A 25,969-nucleotide genomic window follows, 5' to 3' on the forward strand; every position below is an offset into this window, starting at 1 on the left:
CCTATTTTTAAAAGAATGATTATCAGTATCAAATTGCCAATGGTATTTAGATTCCATTGAAGACTTAAAAGAGTAATGTTATAGTTTAAATAGTCAATTTTCACAATATATGAGAGAACAAATCCATTGATGCCATTTGATCAAATGTATTAAACATTTAAAATCTATGATAAAAAAGACACATGTCAACTTAAAACGTTGTAAGGGGGTATACAGGTTTTGAAATTTCCTGAAGAGAGTATACAAAAGCTAACAATGTCTGAGCTGGTAGGTGAAAAGTAGCAAGAAAGGAGGAATAAAGAAGAAAGAAAGAAAGCAGTCCTCCTAAAGAGGCTCTGAGGCACTGGAGTGGCCTCAAACTTATCTTGAGGTCAGCAGAGCGCATCTGAGGTTTGTTGAGATTTTAATAAAGGAGGAGATCCTGCAACAGTATTAGAAAGATGCCCTTAGGCTGCAGGGACTGGGCGACACACACTCCACAAGCTTCCCATGTCACTTTCCATCTTCAGGCTTCTTTTTTATCCAACTTAATGGAATGAAGAACCAGTAAGTAGGAACTTCATGAATCCTACATACACACAGTCCCCATCCCACACAAGAGTTTCAAGTCTATTCCCATTTTCTCCATGAAGCCATATTTTAACTCTTTTTACAACACTGTCACAAGTCACAGAACACCAGGAGACAGAGACCAGTTAAAGAGCTTGAGGGTTTCACTCACCTTTACTCCCAGTTAAAGACAAAATGTTACCTGTGTGGCTGCTGCCCCCTACTGCACTGTCCAAACAGCATGCAAAGGAAGAAGGGGCTAGTTTGGACCCTCTTATCACTTTACCAAGGGCAAAAATTAAGAACCAAAGATGACAGTAATCACAATCTTCCTTTCTTTTAAATAGTAACGATCAAGTTTCTTCTCAATCTAGTCACAGATGCACTAAAAAGGCAAGCAGGTACAATTTTTAAACAAAAGGACATTTTAGAGACCTCTCTGCAGATGTGCAGCCTCTAATTTATCTTGGCACAGGATCCTTGCTCAGAAACAATTACCAATGTTCACAATCTGTTGATCCAACCTATGCAGAGAGTGAAGTTCCAAGTGGGGGATTCTCCTAGGGCCTTCCTCTACACTAAGGCACTTCTTATTTAAAAGAGAATCAACTGAGTCAATGAGATCTTAAGTAATTTACTCAAAGACTTCCAGCCAATACACAAATGGCTGAGATTCCACAACACACGGTCATGCCGCCATCTGCTATGGTCTGAACATTCACATCCCCTCAAAATTCCTGTGCTGAAACCCTAATGCCTCATGTGATGGTATTAGGAGGTGGGGGGGGGGGGGTCTTTGGGATGTGATTAGATCATTAGAGCAGAGCCTTCAGGAATGAGATTAGTGCTCTTATAAGAGAGACCCCACAGACACCCCCTACTCTTACCTGCCCCTTCCACCATGTGAGGACACAACCAGAAGCTGGCTATGAGGCAGGAAATGGGCCCTCACCAGAACTTCACCATGCTGGTCTAGTGCCTTGATCCTGGACTTCCCAGCCTCCAGAACTGTGAGAAATAGATTTGTTTATAACCTACCCAGTAAGTGGCATTTTGTTATAGCAGCACAAATGAACTAAGACACCTTCTAAAATGAAACCTGACACCATCCAGCTATCCCCCATGCTTCAAGCATGCAACTGATCAATTTCAAACCTGATTTGTAAGCTACAACAGTCCTCCCCTTATCTGCAGGGGAAATGTTCCAAGACCATCAGTGGATGCCTGAAAACTTGGACAATACTAAACTATATATATATACTACGTTTTTTTCCTGCACACACATACCTATGATAAAGTTATTTATAAATTAGGCACAGTAAGAGATTAACAATGATTAATAATGAAATAGAACAATTATAACAACATACTATAATAAAAGTTATGGGAATGTGGTCTCTCCCTCAGAGTATCTTACTGTACTATACTCGCCCTTCTTGTGATGATGGGAGATGACAAAATGCCTACATGATGAGATGAAGGGAGGTGAATGGCACAGGAACTGTGACGTTGCCTTGCGCTGTTCCTGACCTGCTGATACATCAGAAGCATGGTCACCTGCTGTGGGCTGCAGCTGATATCAGGTGACTAGAACCATGGAAGAAAGCCGAAGTGCAGATGAGAAGGACGACTTGACTATCTCTCCCTCTTTGTTCTGGTCTGAGGGTGCTGTTCTCTTGTCAAGAGCTTTGAAGTATGAGCTGTTCTTCCTGAAATTATCTATCTGTATATACTCATTGCCTCCCTCCTTCACTGTCCTCTTGACTCCTTAACCCCAGTAAGTAAGGTCACCACTTCCTAATCACCAAATACAATGGGCTTGCTTAAGGTTTCTTCTCAACTGCTCTGAGGCATGAGTGCAAATAATTCCCAAATTTAGTTATCTTGCTCCTTGAGTTCTTGACTCTCATTTGTTTGTCTCTCCTCACCAAGGGCAAACACTTCATACCTAAAGCTGAATTCTGACTTTCTAATAGTAAGGACATCAATGTTCTCCACGTTAAAATCTCAATCATCTGTCTCAGCCCAGATGTAGGTCCCCATCTTTGACTCAGCTCTGTTCAACATTTTATTAATCAGTTGGATAAAGCTGACAATGGCATGAAAATCAAATCTGTAAAGGTGGCTGGATTTTTAAAATAGTATTCAAATGTTGACAGGCTTCAGATGAGACAAAGGATGAAATGGGAAATGTAATCAGAATCAACATATAGTCCTCAATTTAGGTTTTAAAAAGTATAATAAAGAGCTCCACAACTATTATGAGGGTTTCTGTGTTACCAGCAGCATCTGTTAAAAGATCTGAATGTCACTGAATGTCACCACAAACTCACTGTGAGCTTCTTGGCTTACCTTGTCTGCTAACTGGAAAGGTCCACACAAGAGTTGTAACCATGCCAGTGAGACCACACCTACAGAACAGTGTCCTCATTATTCAAGTGAGTCCTACTGGGGAGAGATCAGAGGCAAGCCAAAAGCTTCATGACAAAATGTACTGGCCACGGAACTCATCACTTTGGAAATAGAGCGCCAGCACCCCAGCCTTCTTAACACCCGCGACTCCACAGTCAGGCTCACAGGCCCATGCCACAAGAACACCACACAAATGGAGAGCAAAGTGCCCTTGCGGATACAAGTACCTCATGACGTCTATGAAAGGGGCAGGAGAATATGGCAGTTAAGCCATTAATAATGACCAAAAGATGCCCAACAGAGAATTCTATGAATAAAAAAGACCAAGAGAAGCTGGAGATGTGAGGTGCAAGTGGAGGTCTGATTACCACAGCAAGTAATTCTGGAAAAAAAGAAAAAAAAACTTAACTATGATGATGCTACCGACTTTCAATGTCAAATGAAGACTATCCTGTTATATATCACAGACTTTTGTCAGAAAAATTAATCTCCCCCTCCACCCACCAAACTTGACTCTAATAATTCTAAAAATGAGTACTTAGGATAGAATTAACTTATTTTTATAATTTGGGGTTTGTTCTTCCAAAATAAAGTCAATCAAACTTTTTTTCCTACTACTAATTACAAAATTTTGATCCTTATTTTAAGTGGATTTGATACTTGAGTTAAGTGGATTAACTTTGAGTATCCTTTTTCTAGGACCAATTGTGTTCAGACAGCAAGGATTTCCTGAGCACTATGCAGTTCAGCAGAACTTTCAAGAGGCAGCTGTGAGGATGGTGAAATGATTCAAAACCACGCCTTGGTAGAAATGACAGCAGAAAAGACTAGAGAAAAACACAGTGGGGATCCTAAGAGCTGTGTTCAAATACTGAGGGGCTATCAGTGTGATTATATTCCTTCTGAAAAGCCCAAGAGTACAGAAGTGGACCAGGTAGAAACAATGCAGAAATTTGTCCTCAATATAACAGAAAACGTAAAACAATTGAAGTTGTCCAAAAAGTTGATGCTTTAAGAAACAGCTTCCGTCTTAGAGGTTCAAACAATGATTAGATCCAAGTCCTAGCACAGGTGCCCCCTTTCAGAGTCCCTTTTCATACTATCAACTGCCTTCCCCTCTTCTACTATAGATCTACTATAAACCTACTCAGCTCCGTCCCCTAGAGTCATCACCCACTGATCTACTTACTCATTCAAATATTTACCGAGTCCCTAATCTGTACCAGGTACCATTCTAGGACCTGGGCATATTTCAGTTAATAAAATGGAGCAAAACCTATGACCCTACCATGTAAACACCATCATATTTTGAAAGTAACAGACACAGAGGAGGAAGGAAGTTGGTCAGAACAAGGAGGCTGGGAGGGACATGGGCTGGAATTTTATACAGGCTGGTCAAGATAGTCCTCATTGAGGGTGATGATTAAGAGGTCTTCTCGAGAGGAGATGATAAACAAGTTCCAGGAGAAGCACTTGCCATCCCATGGCTAGATAATCAAGTGAACACTGTGTACTTCTAGAGTCACTTCCCCACAGTGGCCTTTAAAGCAGTGCACAAGCCAAAAGAAAACAAGGCCCATTAGAGCCCCAAGTCCGAGCCCAAGTCCCCTGGCTCTCTTCACACACCTGGGAACCAGGTTTTCCTCACACTCCGAGCAAATCATTCACAACCTGCTCTTTTATCACTGTGCCTCCATCAGCACTCAACCTCCTATGCAGCTTCTTTCTCATTCAAATTGCATGCTGCTCAGATTCTAAAAACTCTAAAGAGTAGGAGGGTTGAAAAGGTTTATTTCAGAAAATTGGCACCCAGGGGCTGCCACATTCGTTGGAATTGCAAAGCCCAGAGAACATTTGGGAGGAGACACTCTTAAACATGACTTGGTTCTAACTTCAAAACTCCCAGGCATCAAAACATACGTGATTTTAGAAAAACACCAGCAATTCTCTTATTTTCCTTGGTTTCAAAAAATAATGTTCACTTCCTAAATCTCTCTCCAGGAGACCCTTTTCCTTGGCCAAGAGGCTATTTGGGGACCATTTGAAGCCCAAGCCAGCCAGCTTAAAGGTCTGCACTGCCTGCTCCAGGGGCTGACCTGAGACTCTGATGCCCCTGTCTTCATAAAAGGACCACACAGAGATCATCCCTGAGAAGTGGACACAGCAGACCCCCGGCACCTGCACCGGGGAATGTCAAACTACACATTTCTGGGCTTCTTTAAGAAGGACAGAGCCCTCAGAACAAATACCACTAAATATATTCCCCAAGGGTCCACAACACAACCTCTAGAAAGAGACCACAGTGACGACACATCTAGAAAACAGTGCCCCGTGATGAAAGCCCATAGGAGGCACATACACTTGGGGCCTAATTATCCTCCAGGTTCAAGTAAAGCCCAACCAGATTCGGGACCTCTTTTCCCTGTGTTTCTATGTGCAGCTGGGTCCAGGAAAGGCCACAAGGAATTCTTCAGCAAGGCTACTGGCAAACAGCTTGGCACCCCCACCTCCAGTAGCCACTGCTCTCAGGGCCTCACAGGAGCCAGCAGGCACATCAGAAGCACAGGCCTTTAGACTTTTAGGAAAAGGGCTTTGAGGTTCCCCTACTCTGTGGCCACATTAGTGGCCAGGTGCCTGGGACCCACGCAGCTGCCATGCAGCGACTCGGGGGCGAGGTGGGTGAAATAAAGGCCCTCACCAGCTCCTCATGCAATTCATAGGAGCCGGAGTCAACAGGAAAGAATGGGCACTTCAGCGGTGAGACCCCAAGGAGCCCCCCCTGGGGAAGGGATGGTGCTGTCAGCAGCCTGTTCCTACTTTAATCCCAGCCTGAGCTTTGGGAAGAGCAGACAACCAGGGTTTCCCTGATAGTCCTTGATGCCTGCTGTGCAAGCCCAGTTACTAACAGTGCCTGATTTCACCCTCCGGAGTACCCCAGTTTGGACGCTAAGTTCTATGGTCCCCCTAAGGAAGTGTGACTGATGCAGAGTACTCTGCTGGTTTTCCTATCGCATGGGACACAGCCCTCTCCAAGTGCACCACTGGCCTCAGGCACACTAGGTGCAGACTCCCCATTGTCTCATCTATGCAGCAGCGGCAGAGACAGCAGGGCAGCACTGTGAGGTGCAGCCCCACTGCCCGGGTTCACACTGCAAGCCCCTCACAACAGCAGTGAGACAGTGAGCAAGTTCTTTAACATCTCCCAGTTGAAATCAAAAGGGGGAAAAGCTAATTGCTAAAAGGATTAATCAGTTAATATTTATAAAGTGCTTAGCACGGTGCCTGACACAGGGTAAGCACTCTACAAATGTTTGCTAAGTAAAAAAAATTTGCAGTCTTTATGTCTAACAGGTAAGTGTATTTCTAAAAAGGGATGGTGAGGCAGGGGAGGGAAGCTCTTCTCAGAACATCTTTTAAGTCCCCTCCCTACTCAAGAACTTCTCGCTCTCATACACGCCCAGTGCATGATTCCAGTGGTCTGGCTGGGACAGAGCTGGAAAAGAGTAACCCCAGCCACGAGGCCCGCAGCTCCAGATGCTTTATCACCAACAACGCTGTAACTATCATGAAACCAGCTCTCACGGAGCCGTGAAACAAAGACAGGCATCCCAGGCTGCAGCTAGCCGTCAGAAGCTATCAAATATTTTCCTCAGTTGTTTTACGCCCTCACCTTGAAGAGAGCCCTTTGCCTCCTCACAGATTCAGCAACTGTAATATTGCACATTTATATATGTAATTCAGCTCTTCAAAAGTATCAAAGGGGTTCTCTCAACACCAATTTTAGATGAAACTTAGAACTACTGTAAGATGAAAACATCTGATACATAGCTCATGTATAAAATGTCATGTGATGAACTATAAAGAAATCTCAAATCCTCAGAAAGATACCTATCCACAACAGACAAAGCAGGTGCTTGGGACAATCATCCTATAAAAGTGGGCTACACTACACCACCCTGCTTTTTGGAATATTGAGACCAAGTATCGCCAATTATCTAGATATTCAACTCTGTGAAAGCATCAGCTTAGTCAGGCAGGTCTTAGAGTTGTCATAATTATGCCTTTAAGATGAATTCAACCTTTCAGACAGGATATGAACACTCATATTAAGATGATAAATTCCTATGCAACAAAACCACTAAATTGAAAAGAACTAAGTCCCTGGGAGGTCTGGCTACAAACGGGGCACAGCCACAGACACTGAAGAGCGGGGAGAGGTACAGCCAATGAATGCAATGCGAGATAATTTCATCAAGGGCTGACTTCACAAAGGGGTGGGGGCGGCACTGCATGTGTAGGTACAGGTGCATGTGTTTCTAGGCAAAAGTGGTATTAGATTCATTTTTCCATTTTTCTGTCCAGTGGGTCATGGAGGGGATGTAATCCTAAGATTTAAAAATTCTTAACAAGTAGAAAGAATGCAGGTTGGCTGGCACGCCCCCAAAATATTGAACACCAAGCCAGGGGGATATTAAGAACAAAAACAGGAAGTCTGTTACGGCGAAGCCTAGCGTAAGACACTTTTCCGTCAACCGTTCTTTCAAGAGAGCTAAGATTTTTCCTCCCAACATTTTATAACAATTATTTTTTAATAAATGAAGAAAACCGCGTAGTCATTTTCAACACTAACACCCAATTATTAAAAAGTTTACAACCCTGTAAAACAAGAAAAGCATGAGACCTAAGCTGGGTATTACCCACTTACTTTGACTTTTTAATTCCAGGCAAATTTCCTTCAAAATAATGAAGCTGAATAGGGAGTTGAGCACGCCCTAATTCCGAGGGCACAGCCTCCCAGCCAGGGCAGCCGGCCCACCCACGCGGGCTGCGACCACCCCGGGTTTCCGCCCTCAATCCCTTCAAGTTCCCTTTGGGCTTCAGCACAGAGCACCACCACGCAAGCTCTCCGTTAATTTTTCTCTCAGCTGAAGGCTTTGCACTTCATTGTCACGTGCAGGAATGTTTTCTCCTGCTCATCTCAGCTATTTCCCTGGCATTCCCGTGACATTGTCCCACAACCGCACCGCGAGCTCGCACCTCCACGCTCCGGAGCCAGCACACTGCCCGCCGACCGGGGACTCTCCGCGCCTGCGCCGCTCCCGGAACCACCCCCACTCCACCCTCTCGCCCGCTTCCCCCCCGGTCCCGGCCCTCCCCGGGGGAGAAGGGACGGGCGGAGTATAGCGCATAAAGGTCACTCCTGAGTCCCCCAACCCGCGCGAGGAGCGAGATAGGCAACCCGGAGGAAGACCGGTAGGCGGTGTTGACTGGGGATAGAACGGGAGGGCAGAGAGGCGCAGGGCAGGGCCAGGGGTGCGGAGGGCTCCCTGTCACCAGGGTCCCTACAGCTTCCAGCACAGGAACGTATGCATGTCCGCAAAGCTATGGCTCTGGACGGCTCGACCTTTGGGATTCTCCCAGATGGTCTTCCCGGGGCATATGGGTACTGCGCCCCCCTCCGTCCCCGGTATTGTTCGCGCTCCTAGAGCGCATTCGAGAGGCGCTGCGGACGGCACGACCCGGCCCCCGGCCCCCGGCCCCTACCTCCACAAGCAGCCCGAGCAGCAGCGCCGCCACCCTCCCTGGCAGGCGGCTCATGGCTCTAAGTAATCTTGGGTAGCAGGCATGGGTCAGTTGCACGTCCCCCGCGCCGTGAGCGAAACGGCGGGCAGGCTCCAGCCACCAGCAGGCGGGCAGTAAGGGCGCGGGCGGGTGGGCCGGGAGACGGGACGCGCAGAACCTGACTCCGCCCTGCGCTCCGCCCCAAGCAGGGCGCGCTCCTGCGTACCCGGAGCCGCTTCCTGGAGGGCCTGGGCACGGCTGCTGGGCGCCAGAGTTCGGAGAGAGGTCGCAGGCCGCTGGCGAGTAGAAGAGCTGCCAGTTGTCTCCTTTCTACGGGGAGACGGTCCTGTTACCCTCAGTAGACGCAGGACGGTTTTTAAAAGAAGCAGTCTGCTCGAGGCTTGTTTTGGGGGTAGATAGCTATAGATGAGGCCTTGCTCCATCTTGCATCTGGTGCCTCCGTGTTCTTTGCTCTCTCTGGTTCCTACGAACCTCTGGGGCTGTGTACCCTCCCCACATGTGTCTGGAAGGCCAGCCGAAATTCAACAGAGGCAGGCTGCAAATAGAAGGCTCCCTGCAGCTCACCTCTCAAGGAGCGGTGGGTGCTTTTCTCCAGGCCCTGTCTGGACTCCACCACAGTTGGCCTCACAGTGAGGTCCACCCTCCGACTGCTGAGTTTGCAGCCTCCTTCACGTACGCTCAGCCACTTCTCCACCCCCACTACCTTAGTACAAACAGTATTTTTTTGCAAGGTGGCTCAGATCCCACCTCATTCGTGCAGTCATTCAACAAACATTTATTGAACTTGTAAGATGTACCACGACCCAAGCTAGTGGGCCGGTACGTAGACGTGGGCGAAAAAACTAAGTCTGGAGTTTGAAGGGAGATAGTCACATACACGTGACTCTGAGGCAGAGCTCTGAGTGCAGAGACCCAGGGGCCCGGAGAATAATAAAGGAACGTGAAGGATGTGGGTCTAACCATAAGGGGAGGTGAAGGGAGGAGGGCACTGGAAATAGATGTCACTTTGTGCGAGTCCCAAGCATTTTCCAGCCCTCAGTGTATATACACTCATCTGATGATTGTAAAACATGCACCACCAGAGGTTTTACCTGTTAGAATCAAAACTTGTAAGTAAAGCAGAAAAGATGCCTGTGGGCTTCATTGTCATGCACCATTAGACCAGGGGGCTTTAGACTCTTGAAACTTTGACTTACTTAACAATCTCATTCCAAGGGTCCTCCACTCCCAACATTTTTCACTGGCTACATATGTATTGTTAGCCTTAAAAATAAAGCAGTCAATATTTCACCAGCAAAAAACAGGTTTATTCGGGAATAACAGAGAATTTGCAATTTGGACATGGAAGCTACAGCAAAACCACAGGCAAATCCAGAGAACAAAAGAGGAACTGCTCTTTTATAAAGGAAAGGGCCAATTATGATTAGCACACATAATGTAGGGTAGGACACAGGGAAGGCAGTATAGCACAGAGAAGACAAGTAGTGACTCTATAGCATCTTACTACACTGATGGACAGTGACTGTAATGGGGTATGTGGTGGGGACTTGATAATGGGGGGAATCTAGTAACCACATGTGGCTCATGTGATTGTATATTAATGATACCAAAATAAAAAATAAAAAAAATAAAGGAAAGGGCCAAGATGGAAAGGCTGTTCTAAGCCAAAGGTTCCTTGGAGAAATTTGGGAGTGCCATATTATCACTGCTTCTCTGGCTGGGCTATTGCCTGGAGGAGGAAGGTGAAATCATCCTGCTGGGTGGTAATGAAGCTGAAAGAGTATGGCTTCTGTCTGGTTCAGCAGGGTCTGAGACTTAGGAGTGGTGGACATGAGAGCCCCTGCAGGCCTCCTGACCCCAGGGCAGTAAGGTTTCACTTTAATTTCCACAATATATCCATGTTAGCTGCTTGCACTCTCCTTTGAAGCAGCTTTGTCATCCTACAAGTTCCTCATTAATGGATTAAAGTAGAACTTTGATGCTTGTTCACCATTACAAGTTGAACATGATGCTAATGCCTGACATAGGTCCTCCTGTCTCTGTATTGCCACTGAAAAGATAGTTTTGCTGAGTTTAACTTCCTGTAATTTGTATAAAATTTTTTCAGAATACAAAATTAAAACTTTGATAATGCTTTCTCCCTAGTTTGATACCTCTCCTGTGTGCCCTCCACCTGGTCCAACATGATGGGTGCCACTTGACATGAGTGGGCAATAACATAAGGGGATAGCTGGCCAGGCTGTTGCCCTGAGCGTAAGATAAATTTTAGCTGAAATAAGCAGGCAAAGAGAGGCAACAAAGGGCCAGGTAGTTTATTTGAGCGCAAGTCCCAGGCAAGGTTTCCCAGTCTACAGAAATGGAGACTGGAGAAGTCCCACCCAGCAGGGCAGGCAGCAAGTTTTTGAAGAAAGAAGGGGGAGGGCGAGCAAAGGTATACAGTGGCACGAGGATTGGCTCGCCTAGGGTACGTGGGGGTCTCTCATTGGCTTTTAGCCAGGTACTGGACAGTCACCTCTATTCTTCTAGCCTGGGGAGGGTTCTAGTTAGGAATGTTATCTGATCAGTCTCTGGAATGTTGTCAGACTGGAACCTGTTGGTCTCTTCACCTTGTTTGGTGAGGCCTGAGCTTGTCCAGCAGGATCACCCCTTCCCCTGGTGCCTCCAGCCTTACATTCCAGCCTTTTGGTCATAATGGGCGCCAACTCTATCTGGTTACTTCCGGCTGACAAGGGGTGTCAGGGTGGGGGATTTCCTAGCATGTAGTTACCCTGCTCTGACTGCAAATATCCTGCCTTGCTTTCTCTAGAGGCTCTCACCTTATTTTGTCTAAGCTTATGGTCCTTGTCTCATTTCCCCCTCTACAGATAGAGACTCTAGCTGCTGCTAGGGAAAAGGGGCAATGACCGCTCCGGCTGCTTCATGCTGAGAAGGGGCACAGTAAAGGATGCAGCTAGGTTTCCATCACTGGTCAACTGAGAGGGCCTCAGAAGGTTGGTGCTTCTATTCTGGAAGGACAAACTTGATGAGATTAAGAATGCATGGCTGAATATGAGAACTAGAAATATGAAGAGTCTAATTGAGAATCATAGCCACGTATCATGGGGAAACTAGAATTCTGGATCGAGTTTACATCTCAATGACTAGTATTAGGATTTAGTATAGATAAGGCTGCATTATTGAAACAATACTTTTCTCTAAAATCACCCTCATTTTTATTAGAAGTTGTAATAACACTTGGCTTTATTATTTGCATAAGTGCATCAAGAAGAGCAATTGATTACACAGGCTTTTTAAATGTGCTTTGCTGGAACTTTTTGTAAGGAATTTCAGATTGAACTTTTAAAGGCTTCTCGAGGCCAGACAGCTAAGCCAGACTTGCCATCAGGTTGTGCCTGCAGTACCTGTACATTTGGGTGAATTCCTCTCTTCTTGAGGTTCCCAAGACATCCTGAGGTTCCTGCACCTGCCAGGAAGTGACCTTCCTTACTCACCTGGTAAGGCTGCTGGGAACCCTGTAAGCAAGGTACCAGGCCAGTTCTCCCAAGAGGCTTTGTTGGCTTTATAAAGTAAATCTTAGTTTCTTAAAGTTGTCTGTTCATATCTGAGTTTACACATGTGTCTCTCAGGTATGACGTTCCAGTCAAAGCCTTGGTAGTATAACCAGTGTTTTTAATTGGTCCTCTCACAAGGAAAGCAGATTCTTATTGAACTTATGCAAATAAACATACTGCCATGAAATATGAAAATAGTCACTGAGAGTTTTTAAATTCTGGAGGGATCAGGTAGAGAGAAAGATATTCAATTCTGCTTATAGAGGCAGTCATTTACTAAACTGTTGTCAGCTTAAGAGAAAAAGCTTAAAACACTTAATCAGCAACATTTGAAACAAAAAGCCACAAAATCATCTTAATCCTATATAACTATATAACTATATAATCCTATATAACTAATACCCGTTCTGCTGAAATCTAGTTCTTTACTAGCTTAGGAGTAATAAAATAGTGACTATAAATGACAAAAGACTTACAAATGACAATGATTAAATATCTGATGAGAGCTTACTGTAAGACAATTGACGTAAGGAAATTCTGATATTTCTGTAACACAAAACATTCAGTAACAAAGTTTAGCATTATTCCTTTTGACAATGCTGTCCAGGTGATTAAGCAGGTAATTATATATCAGATAAATAAGCTAAATTAGCCAAATACTTTCTCCAATGAGAAAAAGTTCCTCTGACATGTTCCAGGGGCCCTCTGGAAAATATCAGAGTTAACTAGAGGTAAAAGTACCTTTTTTAATTTGATTTTGGGGAGCTGTTAAAAGTTTTAAGGCACTTGCTTAAATAGCCTAAATAGAATCATAAGTCACTATGAAACAATACTTATCTATTTTAACCAGAATGACAACAAAATACCTCAAAGGCGAATATAAAAGGTTACACAGTTGTTAGCAAACTTTAGCTTTTAGTCCTTTTAATATTAAGATCTCATTTTCTTAAATACTCCGACAACTCACTGAGACTTTAAGCATGAGAAACTGCTTTGATAAAACAATTAGAAAACCTTTTGCAATCTTTCAACATTAAAAGACTAACAATTTAAGAAAACTTTGTCTTTTTAACTGAAAACAAAATTCTAATTTTGCTGTGTACTTGATATCGAGACTCATTTGCTTTAATTTCACATAACCTGACTATATCAATTTTTCCACAAGCTTTTTACAACTTTCCTTTTGCATTCAGTGTTCTCCTTTAAATAAATAGCTGTACTTTAGAACAATTACCTTCTTTTACTCTCAGCAAAATGAATTTCCATTCTTTATACTTTCTCTTATTAAAACACACATCTTTTTTTTGCAAGTAGAGATGTTTTCTTCTTTAAGTAGCTTTAATTAGACCTTAAAACTATTAGGAACTTTAATTTTCAGTGAACACTGAGAAGTAGGCTATTGTAAACTGTTAAACTAACATTCTTTAGATTGACAAATTTATGAACACATTTTATAATTTCTGTAACTATGAGCTTTACAGCACAGTCTCTCACTAAGCACAAAGTATACCTTCTTAACTTAGTAAAACTTTAAGGTTTTAGGTTACTACAAAGATTCTCAGGCTATAAGTAGGTATACACACTTTAATACACAATTATTATGGTGTTCACTTGCCATACTTACTTAGTTCTCTCATTCCTAACAACTATGCTAGATTACTTTCAAACCCTTTACTGAATATTAGACAAATCAAGCCTCTAAGCATTTTATTCTTGAAAGATTTAGCAGATAACATCAACTTAAATGACTTAGGTAAACTTAGGCAGTTGATACCATAAGGACATGTCCATTTCAGTTCAACTTAAATTAGCATTAATGCTTAATATTTTCTATTAGAATTCTCTGGAAGTTTTAGAATGCCCAATTTTCACAAGCGCTTGTCTTTAAGTCAATTCTATTAATACCATCCAGAGGTAGAAAAATTTTTTTTATTTACACACTTAGACACACAAACATATAAATTGTGACATAACGACTACAGTTAGCAACACTTTTCATATAAAAACATATACACAGACAGACAAACAGATATAAAGATTTGAGTTACTGATATTTAATTGCTTTCTTTCTTTTTAGCTTCTTGTCCGTGGCTTCTGGAACCAGAGGGTGGGAGGAGTGTGTTCTGGTGGAGGAACAGGGCAGTGAAGGCGGAAGGAGAGGGGGAGGGGGGGTGCAGCCACCAGAAGAGGAGAGGAGCAGGAAGATGGCATGGTTGAGAATGTAGGACTTTAAGATGGCAGCAACATGGGGGACGACAAAGAACTTAATGATGGTGGCGGAGAGGCGTGGGGGAGCAAGCTGAGAGAAGTGGGAGACTAAGGTCCTCCGGTGGATCTGAAAAGGAAGGACTGGGCAGAGTAAGAGGCTGACAATCTTTAACTGGAGATTGGGCCAGGAGAACCTGAGTCATTGAACACTTAACATAAAGGTCTGGGCAGGAGCACAAAGTCCAAAAAGCCTGCACATATGGGATTTCACCCCACTCTCTGCTCTGGTGGCAATAATTAGTTAGGTCAGTGAGGAGGCCAAAATTGAAAAGTTCCCTCAGGGAGCCAGCGAGATTGGTTGTCCAAGAGATACTGAGGCCCGGCCTCAGAGCAAAAACTGGCTTCCATTTGCAAGCTTCCTGGGACAAATATAGAGTAGACAGATTAGAAATGAAACACTGCAACAGGGTCTGAGCCTCTGCTTTTGAGGACTGGTTCCCCATGTCTGTGCCACTCCCCAACTAATCCCACTGAGAGGAGCGCCCAGTGTCCCAAGTGCACCAAGTCAGGGGAGACGGCTTGGGAGCCTGGGTGAGGGACGTCCCCCCCACCGCAGGGCCAGGGGTGGGCCGGATGCCCGCAGACGTCCTGGGGCCTGGGGTAGGGACATCTCCCACACCGCAGGGCCAGGGGCGGGCCGGATGCCTGCAGAGGGTGGGCTGAATGCCCTAACCTGGACGTAGCTACGATTTCGAACAGACAAGGTGAAACAGAGTTAGGAAGGGAGACAGACCGGGGAAAACTGAGGGACTCACCAGGAAATAGTCCATGCAGCGGAGAGCTGGCTGAGGTCCTGGGTTGGGAAGGAGGGGGCAGGGCCACCAGTGGCTGGTAGGGGCCCCGTGCTCACGCTCCTTCTCAGGATTTCGGCACCAAATGTAAGATAAATTTTAGCCAAAATAAGCAGGCAAAGAGAGGCAACAAAGGGCCAGGTAGTTTATTTGAGTGCAATTCCCAGGCAAGGTTTCCCAGTCTACAGAAATGGAGGCTGAAGAAGTCGCGCCCAGCAGGGCAGGCAACAAATTTTTGAAGAAGGAAGGGGAAGGGAGAGCAAAGGTATACAGTGGCGCGAAGATTGGCTTGCCTAGGGTACGCGGGGGTCTCTCATTGGCTTTTAGCCAGGTAGTGGACAGTTACCACTATTCTTCTAGCCTGGGGAGGGCTCTAGTTAGGAATGTTATCTGATCAGTCTCTGGAATTGTCAGCCTGGAACCTGTTGGTCTCTTCACCTTGTTTGGTGAGGCCTGAGCTTGTCCAGCAGGCTCACCCCTTCCCCTGGTACCTCCAGCCTTACACTGAGCACAAATCTTAAGGGCACACAGATATCACGGAGAACATAACAGGATGAAGAAAACTCCATTTACTTGCACAGCTCTCAGGTAGGGTATGACGGGCTTGGAAGAAATTCTCTGATCTGTTTTGGGGGCAGGACTGGACACACCCAGGCCTGCTCACCTGCCTTTGAGAGAAGATCCAGAACAGGGGCTTTTGTATTGCCAAGGGATGCAGACAAAGGAGAGGCTGGGCTTGATGAGCAGTGCAGCTGCAGAGCTCCGCTTTCCTCACACGGAGTCTGTGCGAAAGATGGACATGTATTTCATTTGTTAAAAAACAAAATTCATCCAAGTAAATTTGAAATTTTAATTGGCTTTGTTAAGTGATTCGTACCTAGCAGGTAGAGAGATGCTTCAAAGGACAACAGAAAGGGAGAGGTTCTTAAAGGCTGGACAAGGAAGTCATAATGTTGTTGGGAAATTCAGGCCAGGGAAATCTCCCTGCCTGCTAGGTGAGGCTTCGATGCAGGAAAGGGTTCTTGGCTCTGACCGAGACCGAGAAAGAATTCACAAGCAGGTACAAGTAAAGAGTAGTTTAATGAGGCAAAAGTACACAGTCAAGGAGGGAGTGTGGGTGTGCTCCAGAGGTGAGCAGCCCAGTGGGGGTCAGGTTGAGTGGTGGTATAACTGGAGCTTAAGTAGGGGTGGATATTCATCACAGTAGTTGGGGTTTTCTCAGAACAGGGAGAGGATTTCCAGGAAACAGGGTGAGGCCCTCTCTTTGTCCTTAGATGGTCTGCTGGAACTATCATGGCACCAAGGGGTGTGATACTTACTATGCAAATGAGCAGTAATATATTTCGAGGTGAAGGCTGGGTCAACTTCTCCTGCATATTGGAACCAGCCAGTTTTGGCCAGTCTATTACCTATATTGTACTTCCCACATCCTACAGAACAGTTTAAAGGGAATGTTTGGAATGTAAATCAGTACCAGCCAAATGTAAACACCAGCCAAAGTACTCTTCCCCGCTCCCTGCTCCTGTCTGGCTAACTACCTACATTAAACAGAAAAAGAATTATTTTAGATGAGGTCACCTTCATCTGGGAACAAAGGGTCTCACTAGGTGGATTCCACCGTGGGGATGGACATGCCCATGTGACATTATCTTACCCATGCTGACCAGAAAATTCCTGAATTGATTCCATTTCTGCAGGAGGTTGAAACTGCAGGAAGGTGAGGCAGGAAGCCCCAGTTTGGTGACTTGGGCTAGCAGAAGTGATGCCATATTGGGCCTGCATCCTTCTTTTGAACACATTTACTCCATAAATATCTACACCTTCTTTGGGCCAGGCACTCTTCTGGGCACTGGGGATAATAGCAATGAACAAAATAGGCATAGTGGCTGCCCTGTAGATAGAAACATAGATGTCAACCACAAAAGATGATATGCCTGAAGTGTGCTAAAAAACAAAATTCATCCAAGTAAATTTGAAGATCTAGTTGGCTTTATTGAGCAATTCATGAATTGGACAGCATTGCCTCCAGCAAGAAGAGATGGTTTGAGGACTTGCACAAAATGGAAGGCTTTTATACACAGGATGGTGGGGGAAAGCTATGAGCAAAGAAAAGGATTGTTTCAGGCAAAGCTGCTCTTTCTTGGGGAGAAAGCTGGGGTGTCCTTGTCCCACCACAGCAAAGAATCGGAAGGGCCGAGATGGCAGCGAAGCATAGTGAGACTTTTATTTGGATACACTCTGAGGGAGGAGCAGGCCAGAGTCACGGGAGACAAAGTATTGATACATTAGGTGGGAGGCTTGTATATGGCATTCTGGCCAGGAGGCACCTCTGACGGACAACGGTGGGGTTATGTGGTTTACAGGTCCTTTTATACAGTCAGCCCTCTCAATGAGCATGTCCTTTCTGTGGTGTGATTTGGCCAGTTCTTAGCTCCATTTAGTTGTGCCTGTTCGGGGGAAGGTCAGTTAGGAGATGCAGGGAAGTCAGAGCATAAGGTGATTAGAATGAAAAAGCAAAGTAACAAAGACACTTACCAGTGGAAAAGCACAGAGACAGAGCGTTATAAGTGAAAGATTCATTTAAAGCAACAAGGTGCACACTCAGAGAGGGGGGAGTGTGGGCTACCTCAGAGAAGAGGTGCCCCCAAGGTTTTAGGGTCTGGTGTTTTATAGGCAGTTGAGGATTTTCAAAGGGCTAGGGGTGTGGACTTGTTAAATAGTCCCTGAATGTTTATGCTTGATGAGTCATTACATCTTTCTTTTGATTAGTTTTCCAGGTAATTCTGCAAAATTAACATAAGAAATTTACTGCTGATTTCTTCTGAGAGTAGCAGCTTTTTGGTCTGGGGGCATATCAATTAAGACCATTTGCCCTGTCCTCCAGGGTGGGCCAAGTTATTATTTGTTTGTTTACTAAATGGTTTGTTAAGAATCTTAACTTACTGGATTTTTAAAATGCAATTTTGGCTTTAAGGTGGGATCTCCCCATCTTTATTATGCTGTTTACAGGTGGGCCTTTTAGCAGGCTAGAGTAAATCTTACAATGATCTAATTGACACGGTGAAGACATGGGCTGTGCTCAGATACTTCTTGTGGGCAAGTTGGGGTTCCTATGGCCAGGATCCTCACTGAATTTAAACCACCTGATGATGTAACTGGCATGTTGCTAGGCTACCGCTTCCACACCTTTAGGCAATAAGCCATTATTGTGCTATAGAGAGAGCTCAGCCCAGTGCTCTGGGCAGAAGCAGATTCGCTAGTGCTTGACCTACCACCAGAAGAACAATCTGGGTAATAAACCCTATCACCACAAATAACGGTTTTGCTGTCAATTTCTTTGGTCACACTGAATCCATAATGAACTTGCCCGGGGCTGAAACCCACTGGCAAGACATCACTCCAGGCTCTGCATTCACCTCCAGTCTCTGCTCTGCTCCAGGCTCCGCCCAAGCACTGGGCACAACTCTTTATATAGCAGTAAAAGGGTTTTTTGCCAACAGATAGGTAGGCATCAGCCTACTCAGTAGGCCATTTGTTACATCATCAAGTAATATTAGAGCCAGTTGAGGATCCTGGTCTTAGTCACTTCCATTTTCTCTACAACTTTGAATCTTATCTGGAGGACTTTTCTTCATTTTTCCAGCTACTCATGTCTGTCTTTCTATCCAACATTCCCCACTGCTGATAAGGAACAGAGTTTGGAGATTGGAGTCCAACTCTTGCTTGCTATCTATCATCCAGAGACAGTGATTTCATATTAGGCCCAGGGTATCCGGTGTCCCTCTAGAGGGCTGTGGTTGGTATAAGCCCCAAAGGGACTCAAATCTGGGATGTGTTGTCCATGGGGAGACTGGTTGGTTCAGGTGTCCCATATACATGGGTGGAGTGGATTGGCTGATATCCTTCCTATAGGACCATCTGGAGGTGGATTAATTAGAGTCTGGAAGGTATGACTTTTGTTAATACGTTGAGGATACATGGGCCAAACAGGAGCAGACTGATGACCGTGATGAGAGTGCAGATAAAGTGAAGATTCCTATGGCCAGGGTTCTCACCTGGCCCTGGTTGGCTAGCTCACTACACATGTGTGGGCAATACGTTGCTATTGACTCTATATAAAGAGCTGTGCCCAGCTCTCTGGGCAACATGGTGGCACAGCTGCAAGGCTACAAGAGAGCAGAGCAGAGGCTGGAGTGGTGGCAGCTCCAAGGACAGAGCCTGAGATGGCTGTGGAGGCCGAGAGGCCCAGAGACAGAGACTGGCTTGCTGCATGCAGACTCACTGAGTAAATGGGATTCTAGTGATTGACTTGCCACCATGGGAATAAAGTTCCATATAATTCTTTCACCACAAGAACATCCCACTGTCATTTCTTTGGTCTCATTGAATCCATAGTAAACTTCTGCAGGATTCATTGTTGACCAAGGAAAAGTACAGGCTGCCCTCATGGGAGGAGTGTTTCAACAGGCTGCCTCTATGGATGGGGAGACATTCAAGTATCTGCCAGTGGACATGTGGCTTGCCTTCTAGAGGACTGGGCCCCACCCCAAGACTGGAGGCCACACCTGAGCCACTAAAGTTGGCCCTCAGCAAAATAGGGAATTCCTTAGAGAAGCAGAGTGCCCGTGAGGTGGCAGGAATGGTGGGGAGTTTTTTCCTCACAATATTGAAAAAGGCTGTAAGGGAGAAAGACGTCTTCCTGCAAAAAGCATGATAAGAGTCAGCACAGGAATGTGAGCTTTGAGGTGCTGTTGAGGGGGGAAAGCACAAAGGAAATATGGTCTGCTTCTTGAAGGAAGAAGGATTTGATACAGGCAGGAGCAGACAGGAAGGTCAAATAACTGTGGCAACAACTGAGACCAGAGCAGCGGTTCCAGCCACTGAGGATGAAGCAGAAGCCAGAGACAAAGCAACAAGATAGGCCTGTGTGTCTGCAAGACTCTGCTGGAGAAGCTGGAGAAGGTGGGTATTATAAGGCCCACCCAGGGTTCTTTTGGTCAACTCATTTGAGTAGAACTGGTTTGAATACAGCCAGGATGACCACTTGGTGGCAATGGGTCTCCTAAGACTTGAGAATTATTATGATTGTTGTAATTTGTTATTTGTATGGAATTTGGTTATGGTCTGCTACTCAAAGGGAGAATTTAAAGGGCCCCATGAAGGTCATGAGGAGCCAGATGTGGGTTGATTTGATAAAGGCAGGAGCAGACAGAAAGAAATTGGATGAAAAGTCAAATAGACTATGGTCTGCTCCTGTGCTGGGAAGAGGTGCAGGCCACATCTGAGGCACTAAAGTTCGCCCCCAGCAAAATAGGAAATTCCTTAGAGAAACAGAGTGCCTGTGAGATGGCGGGAACGGTGGGGAGTTTTTTTCTCACAATGAGAAAGGCTATAAGGGAGAAAAACATCCTCCTGCAGGAAGCATGAGAAGAGGCAGCATGAGAATGTGAGCTGCAAGGTGCCATTGAGGAAGTAAAAAAAATTGTTGGTGACTGAGATGGCGTCACTACCAAGTGCTGTGGAAATGGTATCTAGTGGAGCCATCAGCCCCGGAAGTGGAGGAGCAGAGGTTTGATGAACAAGTGGGGGTAGAGGCCCTGCTGGTGCTGGAAGCATCAGCCCCTCCTCGGTTGAAACCCCACCCAGTTGAAAGTTGGTGGAAAGCCCAGAAGAAAATACTGAAAGTATACCCAGTGGTTGTAAAGAAAATAAAGACACAGCAACCAAGGGTTTTTTTTTTTTTTTTTAGACAAGCAATGAAATCAGAGGATTGAGGGCACATAGATTGGGAGGCAAGAATCCTGGAGGGGTGAAGTGTGGATAGAGTGAAGGATCCTATGGCCAGGATTCTCACCTGGCCCTGGTTGGCTAGCACTACACACATGTGGGCAATACATTGCTATTGACTATTTAAAGAGCCCTGCCCAGTGCTCTGGGTGACACGGTGGCACAGCCACAAGGCTACAAGAGAGCAGAGGCTGGAGTAGGCTGAGATGGCTGCAGGGGCAGAGAGGCCCAGAGGCAGAGACCAGCTTACTGCATGCAGACTTGCTCTGAGTGGACGGGATTCTAATGATTGACCTGCCACCAGGGGAATAAACGGGTATAAATCCTTTCACCCCAAGAATGTTCCACTGTCACTTCCTCTGGTCCATAGTGAACTTTTCTGGGACTGAAATCCATTGGCAAGACAAATGGATATTATCAGCAGGGCCAGAAGTGACCACAACCACAGTCCCCACGATGAGGAGGCTGATAGGCCTGCCATCCTTGGTAATCGCTGGGTGTGTCTGAGTTCCTAAGTGCTGCAGAGTGGTTGAAAATTTCAGCAATGGTTTCTACTTTCACTGAATTATTCATGTAGGTGCAACAGGTAGTATTAAGACTTGCATGTGCCCCTCCTTCTGAGGCCAGTATGTAGTCCAAAGCAATTTGGTTGTCCATGACTATACTGGCCAATGAATCTAGGGATTTTCAGATTTCTTGAAGGACCCTCACCCCATTTCATTAGCCAGTTCTTCTAATTCTGCTGTAACATTGGAGAGAATGATTTAATGTTCAATATATACCACTGGAGAAAATGGAAGTTCCTATGGCCAGGATCCTCACCTCACCCTAACCTACTTGATGTAACTAGCCTGCTGCTAGGCTACTGCTTCCACAGGCATAGGCATTGGCTGAGTCACTGTATAAAGAGATCTGCCCAATGCTTTGGGTGAAGGCAGAGATGAGGTGGATTACGGACCTGCAGACTGCTGGATGCAGATGATTCTAGTGCTCGACGACCTACTGCCATGAGCATAAAGCTGGGTATAAACCCTTTTACCCCATGACTGTTCTGTTGTCATTTCTTGGTCTCACTGAATCTATAGTGAACTAGCCCAGGGCTGAAACCCTCAGGCAAGACACCCACCCACGGGAAATAGTATTAAAATCTTTTCTTCCCCAAGTAAAGACATTATCCAGGAGGCCCCAGTAGCTGCACGAAGGGATGGCTATTTCATTGCAGATTTGGAAATTAGTTATCATGTATCTCAGAGAGTACATTCCATATATGAGGTAGAGACTAAGACTTGAGTGGCTATAGTATGTGAGGCATTAGCACAAACTGCGTGGCCACTGCAGGAAGTTGTTGCAAAGGAACATAAGAAGACTGCAGCTTTAGGGTCACGTATGGTAGCAGAATTATTGCCTGTGTAGGGTTTGAGGGTAGTGCAAGATGTGAAGTTTGCAGACCACCAGGAACTAAAATAGAGCTTCCAGAGTTTGCACAGTATAGATGGTTCTCTGGTTCAGTTTCCAAATCCTATGGTACCCTGGCAGCTGAAGGGCTTGTGTTTGGTGGTAGCAATATATAAGCAGGCAGTGGGGCCATTAACAAGGTTTACAAGAGCAAAGGGGTGGCCATGGTAAGGGGGTAAAAGGGGGAAACTAGTTTATTACAGCAGGAGTTGTTTGACAGCCGAGACTCAAAATACATGGAGGTAGTGGGGCACTGGCCACTTGAGGGTGTCTATGTCACACCCAGCAATTTTTAATATCCCCTGTCCCAAGAGCTGAGTTGTTCAGATTAGAGAATTTTTGGTCCATAGTTACTGTTTCAGTGTTATGGTTGGTAAAGAGTTGGTTAGGTTTACAAAAGGAGGAGGAAAAGCAGCCTCATGGTGATGTGCCAGATTCAACAGTGAGTCAAGAGGCAAAGCAAAATATGTACTTATCTACTATTGCTTTCTTCTGAAGAGAAACTTTACGTCTTCCATTTGTCACAGGTCTAGACTGGCTATTTTTCCTCAGGTTCAAAAGGGATCCATGGCTTGGCCCATGTGTGATGAATGAAAGGGCAAGCTCCCAGATTCTATTTCAGCTAATTGGGTCCTGGATCCTATTTCAGCCAATCGGGACCTGGATCCTATTTCACCCAATTGGAGCTTAGTCCCTCTCTCCCCTCCAGTCAGCAAGAACACCCACCACCCCTGGACCCTGCCAAGTGACCAAAGCCATGACTCATCACCCCCCAACTACCCCCAGGCCCAGCCAATCAGCCAGGGCCACAGCCATCACCCCCCCCCAAACCGCCCTGGAAACCCATAAAACCTTTGTTCTGGGGAAAACACGCTCTCTTTCTCTGGCATCTTGCCACTGCGTTGGTGTAGATGAGAGATTGAGCTCGAGCTAGCTCAAATAAGGGCTCTTTGCTTTTGCATCAGTGTTGGCTCCTTGGTGATATTCTGGGATTCGCGACTTTGGGCACAGCAATGAATTCAGCTAGTGATTTGGGCACCTTAATAGCAGTAGGAAAAGATAAGAGCACTGGATAAGGCCCCTTCCAGGTTGGTTGTAATTGGAAGGCCAGAGAGCCATCCTTCCATACTTTGATTAGAACCTGGGTTCTTGTGGATATAAGGGGTCATTTGGGTTTATTGGGGGTGCCCATGATAACCCATATTCCCTTAGGGCCTGCTGGAATTGGCTTAATGAATTTGCACATGAATGTAGAGCTAAGGCTTCTGAGTCAAGGAGAATCTCTGATCAAATGACAGGATGCCCATACAGTGCCTCAAACGGGCTGAATGCTAAGGATGCCTTGGGTGCTACCCTACCTCCTAAGAAGGAGGGCAATTGGGAGTGCCTCTGTCCACTTAAGGGAAGTCTCCTGGGTGATTTTACTTATGGTTGATTTTAAGAGTGTGTTGGACTCTTCCACCTTCCCAGAGGATTGGGGTTGCCAGGAGCAGTGTAAGTGGCATCTAATTCCTAGAGCCTTAGACACATTCTGAACAATGGAAGCTGTGAAGACAGGGCCACTGTCACTCTGAAGGGAGAGTGGAAGCCAAACCTGGGAATAATCTCATGCAACAGATTGCTGTCTGCCTGGACTTCTCTGTGTAAGTGGGAAGGCCTCTCTCCATCCTGTGAAGGTGTCTACACACACCAGTAGGTACTTAAACTGCTGGGTGGGAGGCATTGGTGTAAACTCTATTACCACTCTTCCTCCCATGTATGTCCCTGCTCACTGAACGGCCTGGACCGGGGAGGGCTTTCAGGCCCCTTGTGGGTCACTGAGGGCACAAGTGTGGCAGGCTTTATGCCTGGTCAGTGACCTGAGGCATGTCCCTTCCCGTGAACACGAGATGTTACAGTGACAAGGGCATTAATCCCTAGATGGGAAGCATCATGTTAGGATTTTAAGACTTCCCAAAGGAGGTTTTGGGGAAGAAAAAGAACATTTTCTTTTTTAATCCTTCCTGAGGCAGGTGCTCAAGCCCCTTCTGCTGCACACAGGTCCTTCCCTCTGGTGTGCAGGTGGGAGTGGGCAGGGCCTCCAATCCGGTGCTGGAGCAGCCAGAAGGGGCTCCTGCAAGGCTGCCCATTCGGCAGTTGCATCTGCCATTCAGTTCCCTTTGGCCACTGTAGTGTCCCCCTTTGGTGGCCTCTGCAGTGTACAATGACCACTGATCTGGGCAGCAAGGCTGTCTCCAAGAGGCAGTTGATCTGGTCAGGACACTGATGGGAGAGTCTCAGTAAGTTAGAAATCCTCATTCCCGCTATAGGGTCGCGTGTGCATGGAGGATGAGGAAGGCCGACTTGGATGTTGTGTTACTCGCTCAGCTGGTCCAAGGGCTCGGGTCAGGGCAACAAGTTCAGCCCTGGGTAGAAGTGCTGGGGAGTAGGGACCAGGCTTCTCTTGTCCTGGAGTCAGAGACCACGGCATATCCAGCTGCTCACCTCCCATCTGACATAAAACTACCCCCACTGGTGAACTGAATTTCACCAGGATTGTTCAAGGGCTGGTCAGTCAGATCAGGCAGGGGCTAGTGGCTGAGGAGAGCATTTCTTCACAAGAATGGAGTGGAAGTGTCTCCTTGGAAGACAGCAGCAGAGTAGCAGGGTTTAAAGCATTACAGCAGAGACAACAATCTCTGGGTTGTCTAGAGGAGGGCCTGATACTGGAGTATCCCATTGCCATACAGCCATGGCTTTTGTTCTATAATAGGGGAGCCTGTTGAGGTTGGTGAGAGCCTGAAGGGGAGCCCCAAGGTGAACTTGCAGGTCTCCCCACAAGCAGGGCAAGAGCGGCTAGAATCCTCAGGCAGCCTGGCCATCCTCAGAACACTGCGTCATCTCAGACAGTATCCCAAGGGCCTCTGTTCTGGACCTGGTGTCTGGATTATTACTCCTAGGGCCACGCCTTCCCTTTCATGCAAATATAAATGGAAAGGTTTGAAAGGCTGGTCAGTCCCAGAGGAGGTGCCTGAAGCAGGAGATCTTTAAGCTGCTGTAATGAGTTTTGCTTTTCAGGTCCCCATAAAGGAGTTCCTGATCATCTTTTCCTTTTAAACAGTCATATAAGAGCTTGGCTATTAAGCCATAATTTGGCATCCAAATTTGACAGTACCTCGTAAGCCCTGGGAAAGCCCTGTGCTGCTTCCAGGCGGCTGGTGCTTGTAGCTGGGTGGTGCCCTGGTTATGGTCAGAGGAAAGGCTCCGTCTGCTGGGTGTCAGCTGGATCCCTAAGTAGGAGACCTTTTGTTTTACTAGTTGGGCTTTAGATTGGAATACTCTGTACCCACACTCTGTCAGAAAACTTAGGGCCTGGATGGCGTGTTCTTGGGCCTTAGCTTGGGTGGGCAAGTAGATAAGGAGATCATCTATATGTCACAGGATGGTGCCCTCTAGTTGTAAGTCTTATAAATCCTGAGAGAAGGCCTGTCCAAATAGGTGGGGGCTGTCTCACACGCCCTGTGGCAACACAGTCCAGGTTAATTGTCAGTGGGAAGTACTTAGAGTATTCCATTCAAAGGCAAAAAAATAGTG

General features: G+C 46.0%; 1 protein-coding gene and 1 long non-coding RNA gene across 6 annotated transcripts in view; one reads left to right on the plus strand and one right to left on the minus strand.

Moving 5' to 3' along the window:
* VOPP1 (VOPP1 WW domain binding protein) overlaps nt 1-8,688 on the minus strand; it is a 148,843-nt gene extending 140,155 nt beyond the window's left edge. The window contains exon 1 of one of the 3 annotated variants that reach the window (XM_036994957.2): nt 8,506-8,688. In XM_036994957.2, coding sequence (XP_036850852.1) covers nt 8,506-8,559 — 54 coding nt within the window. In that variant the 5' untranslated portion in view covers nt 8,560-8,688. Of the gene's footprint in view, nt 1-7,666; nt 7,988-8,505 lie in introns of those variants that run through there. The other 2 variants (XM_036994956.2, XM_036994958.2) reach the window with 2 other exon arrangements.
* Nucleotides 8,108-25,969, plus strand: part of LOC118967752 (uncharacterized) — a 29,781-nt gene continuing 11,919 nt past the window's right edge. For 2 of the 3 annotated variants that reach the window (XR_012132468.1, XR_012132467.1), the window contains exons 1-2: nt 8,121-8,214; nt 19,950-20,116. This is a non-coding gene — a long non-coding RNA (uncharacterized lncRNA). Of the gene's footprint in view, nt 8,215-11,408; nt 11,535-19,949; nt 20,117-25,969 lie in introns of all 3 variants that reach the window. The other variant, XR_012132469.1, reaches the window with a different exon arrangement.

The sequence above is a fragment of the Manis javanica genome, chromosome 6 (genome assembly GCF_040802235.1).
Source record: "Manis javanica isolate MJ-LG chromosome 6, MJ_LKY, whole genome shotgun sequence".
In the NCBI taxonomy this organism is placed as follows: Eukaryota; Metazoa; Chordata; class Mammalia; order Pholidota; family Manidae; genus Manis; species Manis javanica.